Raw genomic sequence first — 13,964 nt, forward strand, 5'->3', positions numbered from 1 at the left:
TAGATTCTTAACCACTGCGCCACCGGGGAAGCCCAGCTACATAAATTTAGAATTTTTGCCCAGATTTGTCTATTTTCATTCGCTGATTTATTCAATCATATGGACTCAGACATTTATTTTACACTGTGGGTTATAATCCAATACTACTTTACTTATTTTTTTGCAAAATGTATTTTATTTTCCAGCATTGGCCATTTGGAGCTCTTTCAGTTGGCTCCTGTTTCCCTTTGACATATGCTGAATTTATTTTAAACTGATATCTTTGTCTTCTCCTCCCAAGCACACTAGATCTCCTCCGGAGCAGCGAGGCTCAAGATCATTCTGCCAGGCACATTGCAGATGTGCAATACACATGTGCTGAATAAACAAATGAACAGAGGAAGGAAGGACATTTTGGTTCCTTGGTGTGAGCAGTAGACGCCCAGTGCCTGAGCGTCCTAATTTTCCTTGGGAAACCATCCTCTCTCATCCTCAGCCTGGTGATGAAGACAATCAGGTGATGAAGTCAGTCAACAAAGCACCTCCCTCGGCCACAGGGTTTGGGGTGGGGACAGGCAGGGAACCCCATTCAGAGCCAAGTGGGCACCCTCTCATCCTCCACTGGATTGGATATTGCAAGAACATGGGACTGAAACTGCTGCAGCCACTGTTAGCGAGACAACAGTGAGCTGATCCAGACAGGGCAGAGCTGAGAGGTGGACTCCTTCTGAGGCCTAAACCATGCTGCCCTTGAGTAAGCCCTGCCTGTGGCTATGAGTTATATGACCCAAAAAACGCCCTTTTCACTTACTCTGGTTTGGGTTGTTGTTTCCTGTTCCTTATAATTAAAGCAACCCTTAGAATTCCTATATTGTTGACCTTTATTTTTATGACGAACAGTCAATGGAGGTGAGATAACTGAGCACTGAGCTGCATGACACCAGGTGACTGCACCGGGGCCTGGGTCTCCTTCTCAACCTTTCAGGGGCTGGGGACCCCAATCAGAAAGAGAAAAAAGGGACAATCTTGTAATTCCTGAACCCTCAAGTTATTTTGTACACCTGCTTACTATCACCATCCCAGGCCAAAGACGGAACACTAAGGAAGTTTAAAGGGCTCACAAACAAGTAAACCCTAACAGCTGTACCATGAAACATCTATTCTGTACCATCCGGTCCACTGAACTCTACTAGTCACAAAACATTCACAAACACAGACGACCCTGTTGTGACCAGGAACCATCAGCTCCATAATGTGGTAAAACTGCATGAAGAGGATAATGGAGGCAAAAGGCTTGATCCAGTAAGGTCCCATAGTGAGCCAAGGGTCAAGCTGAGACATGAAGCAACAGAACTGGTTTCTGCCACATCTGACCTTCATGGGCAGAGTACCATTGAGCCTGGATTGTGTACTTCCTCTTAATACCATGCGTAGTTGTAACACATACCTATCTTACCAGATATGTCTCTATTTCAGCAACATTAGAGCACAGTTTATAACAAGTTACCTGGCTGCTATATTACCCGAAAAGGAAATGGGAAGGAATGTGCAATCACTGTCAGAGAGAAGGTGGGAGAGGAAAAGCTCTGTGCCCTGAGCTTGGTTTTGTTCCTCAACAACAGACTCAGCAAGCCCAGCACCAATCCATGGGACCAGAGCACAACACATGAGGGAAGAACACTTCATCCATACCTGGCAGGTAAAAGTCTTAGAGACGAACTAATCACTAATCATTATTTGGAAGATTTCCAAATAATGAGTCCAGAGTTCTGGTGGGTTAAGTCCTGCACCTCAGACGCTCAACTGGAAACATTGTTTCTTCCTCGTTTACCTTAGTGCTCAGCTCAGAGACAGTCAGCTGAGAACAGTATGATTCAGAAGCAGCAGTGGGCTTCAGGTCAGGAGATCTGGAGTTCTAATCCAGTGCTGACCCCATGAAAACTAAATTTAAACTGAGGCACATCATCACTCTGGGCCCCAGCTTCCTTAACTGCGAAAGGGATAAACAAAACCTGCACGTTTTTTACCTGACTGGATTGTGAGGATAAAACAGGACCTACCAGATTTGAAAAAATTAGGTGCACTGCAAATATTAAATGGTGTTGGGAGTCTGATGATAAAACATTCTCTAGGAATGCTCAGTGGTTCCCCTAACTACCTTGCACAAGAAGGAGACGGCCTGTTTGCCAGGGCACTGCCTGGCACCTGCGCATGGTGTGTGAGCAGCCTACATATGAACCCAGACCCAGCTGTCCACAGTTACGGCAACCACAATCCCCAGCTTTTCTAGGACAGACACACTTCTTTCTATGTAGTTTGGTGTTTCCTTTCAAAATAGGAATGTATAACTAGATGTATTAAATGTATAACTGAATATTTTCTGTGCCTTTATAAAACTATTCAAGTATATGTATTCACACATCAGAAGCTGACTACCCTCACTCGCTCACAGAACCCCTGCCTCGGCCAGTCTGCACCCAACGCCCAGGGCTCTCCTCAGTGATACACTGAGCACCTACCCACTCTGGCTGCTCATTAGGCTCTTCTGGCTTGTGGTCAGAGGCCACAGGCGGGGGCGAGTAATCCTTCACAGGAGTGGTGAATTCCACGGGTCCTGTTCCTGGCAACGGGAGTTTCAGCAGTGGGTAGCTGGGATGAACAAAAAGGAGAGAAGAGTTAGGACACGATGGCAGGTAGAAGCTGTGCTGAGGTAACAGTGACACAGGAACCACTGCAGGTGCACTAAATTCTCCATGCTAGGAGAACTGTACAAATGTACAAAATATTAGTCATAAAACTTCAGAGCTAGGAGAAAACTCAGAAGCCTCTAGATCAGAATTTTTCAAACTCTCTTTTAGTCACAGGAAGCCCAATGCATAAACTACTTTATGAAGTAGTTTACTGGTTGAATATTTTTGGAGATGTAATAAAGGCAAGATGCTACACAAACTTCTGGCCAAATTACACATAAGTAAGACAACAAGAAAAAACTGGGGAGGGACTTCCCTGCTGGTCCAGTGGTTAAGACTCTGTGCTTCCACTGCAGGGGGTACGGGTTCGATCCCTGGTTGGGAAGTTCTACGTGCCGTGCGGTGCAGCCAAAAAAAAAAAAAAACTGGGGAAACAAAAGAATCCTGATTCAGACTGCTGAGCAAATTGCTCGAATTTAAAGGGACAGACCATGGAAACTGTGCATAACACATTGAGGGTGTGGTTTACACTAGATCAGGCTGAACAGAAGTCAATGGACCCTCCACATGCAAAGGAAAAAGCTTGACCTAACATCAAAAAGTTGGCAAATGGATGTGCTTTTGTTTCAGGTTTCACTTCTTTTAAAACTTTTTCTTCAGGACTTCCCTGGTGGTCCAGTGGTTAAGACTCCACGCTTCTACTGAAGGGGGGGAAGTTTTGATCCCTGGTCGGGCAAGTTCCGCATGTGGCATGGTGCGGGGAAAAAAAAAACTGTACTACATAAAAGTTAATTCTCAGTTTTAAATAAAACTGAGAATTAACTTTTATGTAGTACAATGCACAAATCTTAAGTATAGGGACTTCCCTGGTGGCGCAGTGGTTAAGAATCACGCCTGCCAATGCAGGGGACATGGGTTCGAGCCCCGGCCCGGGAAGATCCCACATGCCACGTAGCAACTAAGCCCGTGCGCCACAACTACTGAGCCTGTGCTCTAGAGCCTGCGAACCACAACTACTGAGCCCGCATGCCACAACTACTGAAGCCTGCATGCTTAGAACCCGTGCTCTGCAACAAGAGAAGCCACCACAATGGGAAGCCTGCACACTGCAACAAAGAGTAGCCCCCACTCTCTGCAACTAGAGAAAGCCCGTGCGCAGCAACAAAGACCCAACACAGCCAAAAATAAAATATAAATTTTTAAAAAATCTTAAGTATATAGTGCAATGAATTTTTACATATGCCTACACCTGTGTAACCCCTACCTAGATCAAGCTATAAAATATCTCCAGAACCTCAGAAGGTGGCCTTGTGCCCTGGCCCAGTGAAGAGTATCCACTACCATAAACCGCTATTAGAATTCCTATCACCATAAATTAGTTTTGCCTGTTTCTGATGGCATATAACTGAAATCATCCATTCCACTGTGTATTCTTTTGTGACTGGCTGTTTTCACTTAAATTACATCTACTAGAATCATCCACAGTGACACATGTAGCAGATCATTCTTTTCCATATGTACTATTCTGCTGAATGAACATATTACAGTGCATCTATCTATTCCAGTGTTGAGGAACATTTGGCTGTTCCCAGCTGAAGCTATTAAGAATAGAGCTATTGTGGTACTTTTTATGTATACACTCATTTTTACGTAAGCACTCATTTCTGTTGGGTATATTCATAGAATGAAATTTCTGGGTTGTGGAGTATACATATATTTAGCTTTGTAGATAACACCAGTTTTCCAAAGTAGTTATTTAAATTTATGTTCCCACCAGCAGTGTGATAGGAGTTTCAACTGCTTCAAATCCTTGTCACCTCTTGATATTGTCAGTCCAATTAATTTTAACCATTTAGAGGAGGAGGTGGTGGTATCTCTCTGTGGTTTTAATATACAGCAAATAGTGTTGAAAACTCTTTCATATGCTTATTAGCCATTTGGATAAATCCTCTTTTGTGAAGCACCTCTTCAACTCTTTAACTGTTTTTAATTGAGTCGTCTTTATATATTCTAGATATGAGTCTGCAGTCCTTTATACAGCTATAAATTTCCCTCTTAGTTCTACTTTAGCTGCATCCCATAAGTTTTGGTATATTGTGTTTTTGTTTTCATCATCTCAAGCTATTTTCTATTTTCCTTTCTGATTTCTTCGACCCACTGGTTGTTTTAGAATATACTGTTTAATTTCCATGTATTTGTGAATTTTCCTTCTATTATTTTTTTAATTAAATTTATTTATTTTACTTATTTATTTTTGGCTGCGTTGGGTCTTCGTTGCTATGCGCAGGCTTTCTCTAGTTGCAGCGAGTGGGGGCTACTCTTCAGTGCAGTGCACAGGCTTCTCATCACGGTGGCTTCTCGTTGCAGAGCACGGGCTCTAGGCGCGCAGGCTTCAATAGTTGTGGCATGCGGGCTCTAGAGCGCAGGCTCAGTAGCTGTGGCGAACAGGCTTAGTTGCTCCGCGGCACGTAGGATCTTCCTGGACCAGGGCTCGAATCCGTGTCCCCTGCATTGGCAGGCGGATTCTTAACCACTGCACTGCCAGGGAAGCCTTCCTTCTATTATTGATTTTTAGTTTTATTCTGCTGTTATTGGAAAAAATCCTCTGTATGATTTAGATCTTTTTAAATTTACTGAGACTTGTTTGTGGCCTAACATATGGTCTATCCTGGAGAATGTTTATGTTCACTTGAGAAGAATGTGTATTGGTCTAGCTGGTTTCAGTGTTGCTCAAGTCCTCCATTTTCTTATTGATCTTGTCTGCTTGTAGCCATCATTGAAAGTGGAGTATTGAAGACTTCAACTATTATTGGAGAACTGTGTATTTCTCCTTTCAATTCTGTCAATTTTTGCTTCATATATTTTAGGGATATGTTGTTAGGTGTTATATGTTTATAATGGTTATATCCTCTTGTTGTATTGAAGCATTTATCAATATATAATGTCCTTCTTTGTCTCTAATAAATTTTTTTTTTTTTTTTTTTTTTTTTTGCGGTACGTGGGCCTCTCACTGTTGTGGCCTCTCCCGTTGTGGAGCACAGGCTCCGGACGCGCAGGCTCAGCGGCCACGGCTCACGGGCCCAGCCGCTCCGCGGCATGTGGGATCTTCCCAGATCGGGGCACGAACGCGTGTCCCCTGCATCAGCAGGCGGACTCTCAACCACTGCACCACCAGGGAAGCCCTCTAATAAATTTTTTAATGTTGTCTGATAATAATATAGCCACTTCAGCTCTCTTTTGGGTACCGTTTAGCATGGAATATCATTTTCCACCCTTTTACTTTCAACCTCTTTGTGTTCTTATATCTAAAGTGTGGTGTATATCTAAGGACCTCCCTGGTGGTCCAGATGGTTAAGACTCCGTGCTTCCAGTGTAGGGGGTATGGGTTCAATCCCTGGTCAGGGGACTGAGGCTCCACATGCTGCGGGATGCAGCCAAAAAAAAAAGTAAAAAAAAAAAAAGCGTAGTGTGTATCTAAAGTGCCTTGTAGACAGCATGCAGATAAAGTCTTTGTAAAATCAAATTGGCCCTTCTTTTAATAGGAGAGTTTGATCCACTTACATTTAATGTGATTACTGACAAGGAAGGATTTATTTATGCCATTTAGCTATTTGTTTTGTTTGTCTTACATGATTTTTGTTCCTCAGTTCCTCCATTGCTGCCCTTTTTTTAAGGGGGGGGTATTGATTTTTTGTAATGTGCCACTTTGATTCCCTTCTACTTTCTTGTTCTACATATTTTAAAAGTTATTTTCTGGGCTTCCCTGGTGGCGCAGTGGTTGAGAGTCCGCCTGCCGATGCGGACGTGGATTCGTGCCCCGGTCCGGAAAGATCCCACATGCCGCGGAGCGGCTGGGCCCGTGAGCCATGGCTGCTGAGCCTCCATGTCCGGAGCCTGTGCTCCGCAATGGGAGAGGCCACAGCAGTGAGAGGCCTGCGTACCACAAAAAAAAAAAAAAAAAAAGTTATTTTCTTAGTGGCCACCTTGGGAATTCTATTATTAACAACTTATAACAAGCTAGGTTGAATAGAGGGGTTCAACAGCAAATCTGAGCAGAGAAGAAAGGAGCAGCAATCATGAAAATAAGACAACTGAAATCATGCAGTCTGAGCAGCTTAGCTTCAACAGGATACACACACTCTGTCTATACATCCTTGTCGCTCCCCTTTTATATTGTTGTCACAGATTACACTTTACATTTAATCTCTTTAATGTAGATTTTAAATTACTGTTTAATACACTTGCCCTTTAAATCACAGAAGACAAAGAAAGAAATTACAAACCAAACCAACAATACTGATTATCTTTACTAGTGTTTATTTTTTCTTATGGCTTCAAATTGCAGGGTAGGTGCACTGGTAACAATTTCCCTCAGCTTTTGTTTATCTGGAAGTGTCTTAACTTCTCCTTCATTACTGTAGTTTTTTTTTTTTTTTCAATTTGAAAGCAGTCACTTTAATTTTTTTTTTTTTCCCCACACCCTGCCACATACAGTATCTTAGTTCCCTGACCAGAGATCAAACCTGTGCCCCCGGGCTTCCCTGGTGGCGCACTGGTTAAGAACCTGCCTGCCAACGCAGGGGACATGGGTTTGAGCCCTGGTCCGGGAAGATCCCACATGCTGCAGAGCAACTAAGCCCATGCGCCACAACTACCGAGCCTGTGCTCTAGAGCTCACGAGCCACAACTAATGAGCCCACGCGCCACAACTACTGAAGCCCACGCGCCTAGAGCCCGTGCTCCGCAACAAGAGAAGCCACTGCAATGAGAAGCCCATGTACCGCAATGAAGAGTGGCCCCCGCTCGCTGCAACTAGAGAAAGCCCACGCGCAGCAACGAAGACCCAACACAGTCAAAAATAAATAAATAAAATTTAAAAATATTAAAAAAAAACAAAACAAAAACCTGTGCCCCCTGTGTTGGAAGCACAGTCTTAACCACTGGATCGCCAGGGAAGTCCCTGAAGTATAGTTTTATAGAATTTAGAACTCTTGATTTTTTTTTTCCTTTCAGGACTTTAAATATGTGATCCCACTACCTTCTGGCCTCCATGGTTTCTGAGAAGAAATCAGCTATTAATCCATCGAGAATCCCTTTTATGTAAAGAGTTGCTTCTCTTTTGCTTCTTCCAAAAGCTAAGGTTCAACTGTTTGGAGGTAGGTGTCAGGGGCTGTCTCTGGACTTAGCTAAGGTTTTGCTGGGGAAAGCTCTGCACAATGCCTGGGCTGACCCCTGAGCTCTGGGTGCAGAGAGGAGTCCTGGGGCCCAGAGCTAAGACTGCTGAAGCTCTAGCTCTACTACAAGATGAAGGCAGGCAGTACATTTTATTTATCTACATTCACTTTCCGTACAGTAGCTGCTCCAAACACACTGACTAAAGGCAGCCTGTTTCTCAAGATTTGAAATATGTAAAACATCTGTGAATTCCAGGAGTCTAAACATTCCAGCAGGGAGAGAAAGAAGGGCAGCACACTCCAGAGCATCCACCTTCTTAGGATAAAGTCTCTTAGGAAATGCCCACAGGCCTTGAAATGCTTAAAGTGGCTCACAGTCATTCTCCAATCTTGCCCTGGAGCCACACAACTCCCCTCTTGCTTCTGAGGTCTGTACTTGCTGGAACACTCTTGCTCATTCTTCTCCTAGATAACTCAGCTTCAAGGCCTCAAGTACAGTATCATTTGCCTAGGAAGTCTTTCCCCTTTCCCCAAAGTCTGAGTTAAGGCCCCTCCTCCTATTTGCTGCCAAAATGCCCCGTACTCACCCCAACACAGTTCTTATCACTGATGGTGAACCTGTCCATTTCTGTCTCTGTAACAATGATGATGGTTTCTAACTCTCACTGAGTACCTACTGTGTGCCAGGTGCCTTCCATCTTTTTTCTCATTTAAGCCTCACCACAGGGACTTCCCTGGTTGTCCAGTGGGTAAGACTCTGCGCTCCCAATGCAGGGGGCCTGGGTTTGTTCCTTGGTTGGGGAACTAGATCCCACGTGCGTGCCACAACTAAGAAGACAACATGCTGCAACTAAGAAGCCCGCATGCCACAATGACGATCCCATGTGCTGCAACTAAGACCCGGTACAGCCAAAATAAATAAATAAATAAATATTTTTTTTAAAAAAGCCTCACCACAACCCAACAAGGTATGCAGAAGCTATATCCCCTCTAGCCCCCAAGAAAGGGACAGAACCAGTATGTGAACACAGGCAGTCTGGCCCCAGAGTCCACCCTCTTAACATCACACTATACTCTTGTATTACATTTCCGTTTTGTTTAAAAATTTAAACAATCATAAATTCCTTTTGATAGAAGTACAAGAAAAACACCAAGGAAAAGATTCTACAAAAATGCAAAATGCAAGGTTTCTTTTTTTTAAAGTTTTTATTGGAGTATAACTGCTTTACAATGTTGTGTTAGTTTCTACTGTACTACAAAGTGAAATCAGCTATATGTATGCATATATCCCCTATTTTGGATTTCCTTCCCATTTAGGTCACCACAGTGCATTAAGTAGAGTTCCCTGTGCTATACAGTAGGTTCTCATTAGTTATCTATTTTATACATAGTATCAACAGTGTATATGTGTCAATCCCAATCTCCCAATTCCTCCCACCCCATCCCTTTCCCCCTTGGTATCCATACATTTGTTCTCTACATCTGTATCTCTATTTCTGCTTTGCAAGTAAGATCATCTATACCATTTTTCTAGATTCTACATATATGTGTTAATATACGATATTTGTTTTTCTTTTTCTGACTTACTTCACTCTGTATGACACTCTCTAGGTCCATCCATGTCTCTACAAATGACCCAATTTTGTTCCTTTTTATGGCTGAGTAATATTCCATTGTATATATGTACCACATCTTCTTTATCCGTTCCTCTTTTTTTTCTTTTTTTTTTTTGGCGGTACGCGGGCCTCTCACCGTTGTGGCCTCTCCCGTTGCAGAGTACAGGCTCCGGACGCGCAGCCTCAGCGGCCACGGCTCACGGGCCCAGCCGCTCCATGGCATGTGGGACCTTCCCGGACCGGGGCACGAACCCGTGTCCCCTGCATCGGCAGGCGGACTCCCAACGACTGCGCCACCAGGGAAGCCCTATCCATTCCTCTTTTGATGGATATTTAGGTTGCTTCCATGACCTGGCTATTGTAAATAGTGCTGCTATGAACATTGGGGGTGCATGTGTCTTTCTGAATTATGGTTTTCTCTGGGTATATGCCCAGTAGTGGGATTGCTGGGTCGTATGGTAGTTCTATTTTTAGTTTTTTAAGGAAACTCCATACTGTTTTCCATAGTAGCTGTATCAATTTACATTCTCACCATATGTGGAAATTCTTAATAAATCTATGTTTCAACTTGTGTTTTGTAAATGAAGTCCATCACAATGGAGCATGTGCTGAGGATTTGGAGTGTAGGTTCACAGGTGGTCCCTCCTCCCTGGGACAGGTGCTTGACCACCAGCTCCCCTGCTACCTTGCATCCTAGGATCTGGCCTTCCCCTCCCTGTCCAGGTATCCATTTGCTGCTGCCCCCTGCAGGCGCCTGACCAAAACATGGAGGGCTGTTCAGAAGTGCATACCCTGCTGTGTCCTGGAGCAGGGTGAGGCACTGGCCATCGCCTATCCCAGGCTGGCTGCACCACAGCAATCTGATGGGCATTTTGGCAGGAGGAAGCCTTTCATCCACTCCCATCCGAGCATATTTTAGTACCTTTAACAGTATTTTTCCCCTGCTTTCTGAAGCAGCAGCTCTGCATTTTCATGTTGCACTGGGTCCCACAAATGATGATGTTGGCTCTACATCTCCTCCCATTCTCACTCCCAGTCATCTGTGATGGGAGCTCAGGAGACACTGAAGACATACAGGAAGAGCAACCAGAAAAATGACACTCAAGAGATGGGGCACAGGACACCTCTCTGGAGACATCAGGAGTGGGACATGTTTTCTCTCTTCCCTTCTCAGGGGAGAACAATACAGGACTAGGGGTGGGGTAGTAAAAGACCATAAAGGGGAATTTCTGAGATCTCCTGATCTCTCTTCTGTTGGAGGAAATTTGGGGTTGGAGGAAATTTGGGGTGATAAAGCAGTATTTGATCTCCTACAAGCCTTTCAGAGCTTTTCCAGAGCTCGTGTGTGAGGTCAGGGGTAACTTCTGCTTGGAGGGAGGCTCTGGCTTTGGAATGCTGAACAGGACCCAGGAGCAGCTGCTGGAGCTGGGCTCCTGGGCTCCTGAGTCTAGGCTTTGGGGCAGAGGTCAGTGGTTCCCTGGGACTTGATTATCAGCTATCCAGCCCAGCTCTCCAAAGCACAGGTGCAGACAGGGCTTCGGTTACTCAGATTTCTTTCTTGTTCATGAAAGGAATATAAATGTGTCCAGAGAGTGGCCACATAGGTACAAAAAGAGGGAGCCTGTTCTATAGTCTCCTGTGTGCCCACCCACAAAGGGGTCACGATGATCGTGGGGAAACCTGAGCTGTAGGCAGACAAGGGAGAGAGGTTGAGAGCGGAGGTCACCACAACTGCGATGTCCAGCCTCAGCCTGAAGGTGCTGCTTTCCTCCAGAGAAAATGAAGGAGGAAGGGGTCAAGTCTGCTCTCAGATACCCATACAGGCTGTAGGATTATCCTCTTTCAGGAGGTCTGGAATGGTCTCATCATGATTCCAACTTGCTCTCCAAGTTAAAATCCACCCTCTCTAACCATGACCAGCAGGTTATGGAATCACAGGTGACCTAATGACCCCTCACATTAACCTCTGACCCACACATAGGGCAATTAAGCTGGCCTGGCACCCAGACACTCTTCCTTCATTCCACGGCATACCTACCACTTCCCAGGACAGGTCCCAAGAAACAGCACCCTCTGCCTTGCTGGACTGCTGCTGAGCCACACCTCTGGTCCTGGTGGCCTAACCTCTAGGGAATGTAAACAGATACCTCTTGCCACAGTGCCTACTTGCTGCAAGTTTCATCAGATTTTCCCAGAGGAAAGAGCATTTATGGCTCCCAGGGTGATCCAGTGGGATGAACAGGTCCACAGCCCAGGCAGCTGCTAGATCCAGACAGAGGTAGCAAGAGCAGCAGTCCTTTCGGTTCAAGCTGAACAACTCTCTCATTCCAGGTACAATAAAGGTAAGCAGTTAAATGGAATCTGAGTATCTAATAAAACTACTAAAAGCTGTCTATTCATTTCTCCAAAGAAGACATACAGATGGCCAAGAAGCACATGGAAAGCTGCTCAACATCACTAATTATTAGAGATATGCAAATCAAAACTACAATGAGGTACCATCTCAAACCAATCAGAAATGGCCATCATCAAAAAATCCACCAACAATAAATGCCAGAGAGGGTATGGAGAGAAGGGAACCCTCCTACACTCTTGGTGGGAATGTAAATGGTACAGCCACTACAGAAAACAGTACGGAGGTTCCTTAAAAAAACAAAAATAGAGTTGCCATGTGATCCAGCAATCCCACTCCTGGGCATATACCCGGAGAAAACCAAAATTCAAAAAGATATATGCACCCCTATGTTCACAGCAGCACTATTTACAATAGCCAAGACATGGAAACAACCTAAATGTCTTGACAGATGAATGGATAAAGAAGATGTGGTAAATATATACAATGGAATACTACTCATAAAAAAAGAATAAAATAATGCCATTTGCAGCAACATGGATGGACCTAGAGATGATCATACAAAGTGAAGTCAGCAAGAGAAAGACAAATATTTATGATATCACTTATATGTGGAATCTAAAATATGACACAAATGTGACCTTATTTATGAAACAGAGACAGACTCAGACATAGAAGACAAACTTATGGTTACAAAAGGGGAAAGGGGGTCGGGGAGGGATAAATAAGGAGTTTGGGATTAGAAAATACAAACTACTATATATAAAATAGACAAAACAAGGTCCTACTCCTACTGTATAGCACAGGGAACTATATTCAATATCCTGTAATAAACCATAATGGAAAATAATATGAAAAAGAATTTGTGTATATGTATGTATAACTGAATCACTTTGCTGTACACCAGAAACTAACACAACATTGTAAAACAACTATCCTTCAATTTAAAAAAAAATTACAGAATATGAAAAAAAAATAACCTATTAACCACACTTTATTTTCTGCAGGCAACCTGAAGCTCTGGCAGAAGGGGAGATGCTCTGGATAGAAAAGCTTCCCATACAGAAGAGGATAGCGAGGCTTGTGCCCTGGGTCCACAATATCTGTTCTCCTGTCCATAAAGGCGCAGAATCTCTGGATTTTCTGATACAACCTTTATCATCTTTGGAGGCTGAGGGACTTCATCTAGCCTTAGAAATTTTCTCCTAAGCCAATCAGATTTTAAAAATTCCTTTACAATCACATAACAAAGATGCTGGTTTGAAAAAATAAGTACACAGCATTAAGAATGTGTGTACAGGGTGACTGTAAAGATAAGAGGAAACCATAGTGCCCTTAGAGAGTGGGACCAAAAGAGGCAGCAGGTTCAGAGGGGCGCGCCAGGGTAGTAGCCTCCCTGTGCTTTTGTTGGGAGAGCGGCGAGCTGAATGAACACAACCATAAACAGGAAAGAAGGCAAGGAAGATGCCACCTATTCTTCCTGTAGGGCTCGGCTCAGGTGTTCTCCTCCCTGGAAGCCTCCGTAACGCTGTCTCCCTTTGCACTAAGGTTAGGTCAAATCTGCTATGCACAATACCCAACGGCACTGAAGTTCTCTCTCTCAGGCCGAGACTGTGGGAGGGACTGTGTTCTGCGTCACTGGTCTGGCACAGTTCTTGGCATATATTATAGCAATCTTTATTGAGGTGGCTGTAAAACCCAATTTTATGCTCTCTCCTCAACTTCTGTTATGTAGGGCCACTGCCTCAAAAAGCTTCTCTATCCTCTGTCTAGGCAGATCCTGCCAGGCCCTGTCCCTGGCCCAGTGCAACTGAGATTCTCTTTCTGAGGCTTCTCGTTCAAGGAGCAGACTCCCTGCAATGAAAGGTATCAGCACCAAACAGTGTTCTTCATAAAGTTCATGTCACCACAGCGAAGTGGAGAAAGTACAGATTTGGATATGCCACACAGACCGGCCAGTTGCAGCACATACCACTTACTATCTCTCCACATTAGTTTCATCATCAGCAAAAGAACTATGGAATAACCACCTCCTCCAAGGATGTTAGGCGACCAAACGAAATACTGTGTGCGGAAGCACCTGACCACAAAGCCAGGGCTCAGTGAAGATTAGTTTTCCTTTCCCTCCTACCAGCCCAATCCTACCCTGAGG

General features: G+C 44.2%; 1 protein-coding gene across 7 annotated transcripts in view; it reads right to left on the reverse strand.

Moving 5' to 3' along the window:
• The window catches only part of SCAP (SREBF chaperone), a 90,429-nt gene that overhangs the window by 22,291 nt on the left and 54,174 nt on the right, over positions 1-13,964 (reverse strand). For all 7 annotated transcript variants that reach the window (XM_067754179.1, XM_067754178.1, XM_067754177.1 and 4 more), the window contains exon 3: positions 2,499-2,628. In XM_067754179.1, coding sequence (XP_067610280.1) covers positions 2,499-2,628 — 130 coding nt within the window. The remainder of the gene's footprint in view (positions 1-2,498; positions 2,629-13,964) is intronic.

Source organism: Pseudorca crassidens, chromosome 10 (assembly GCF_039906515.1).
Source record: "Pseudorca crassidens isolate mPseCra1 chromosome 10, mPseCra1.hap1, whole genome shotgun sequence".
NCBI classification, from domain to species: Eukaryota; Metazoa; Chordata; class Mammalia; order Artiodactyla; family Delphinidae; genus Pseudorca; species Pseudorca crassidens.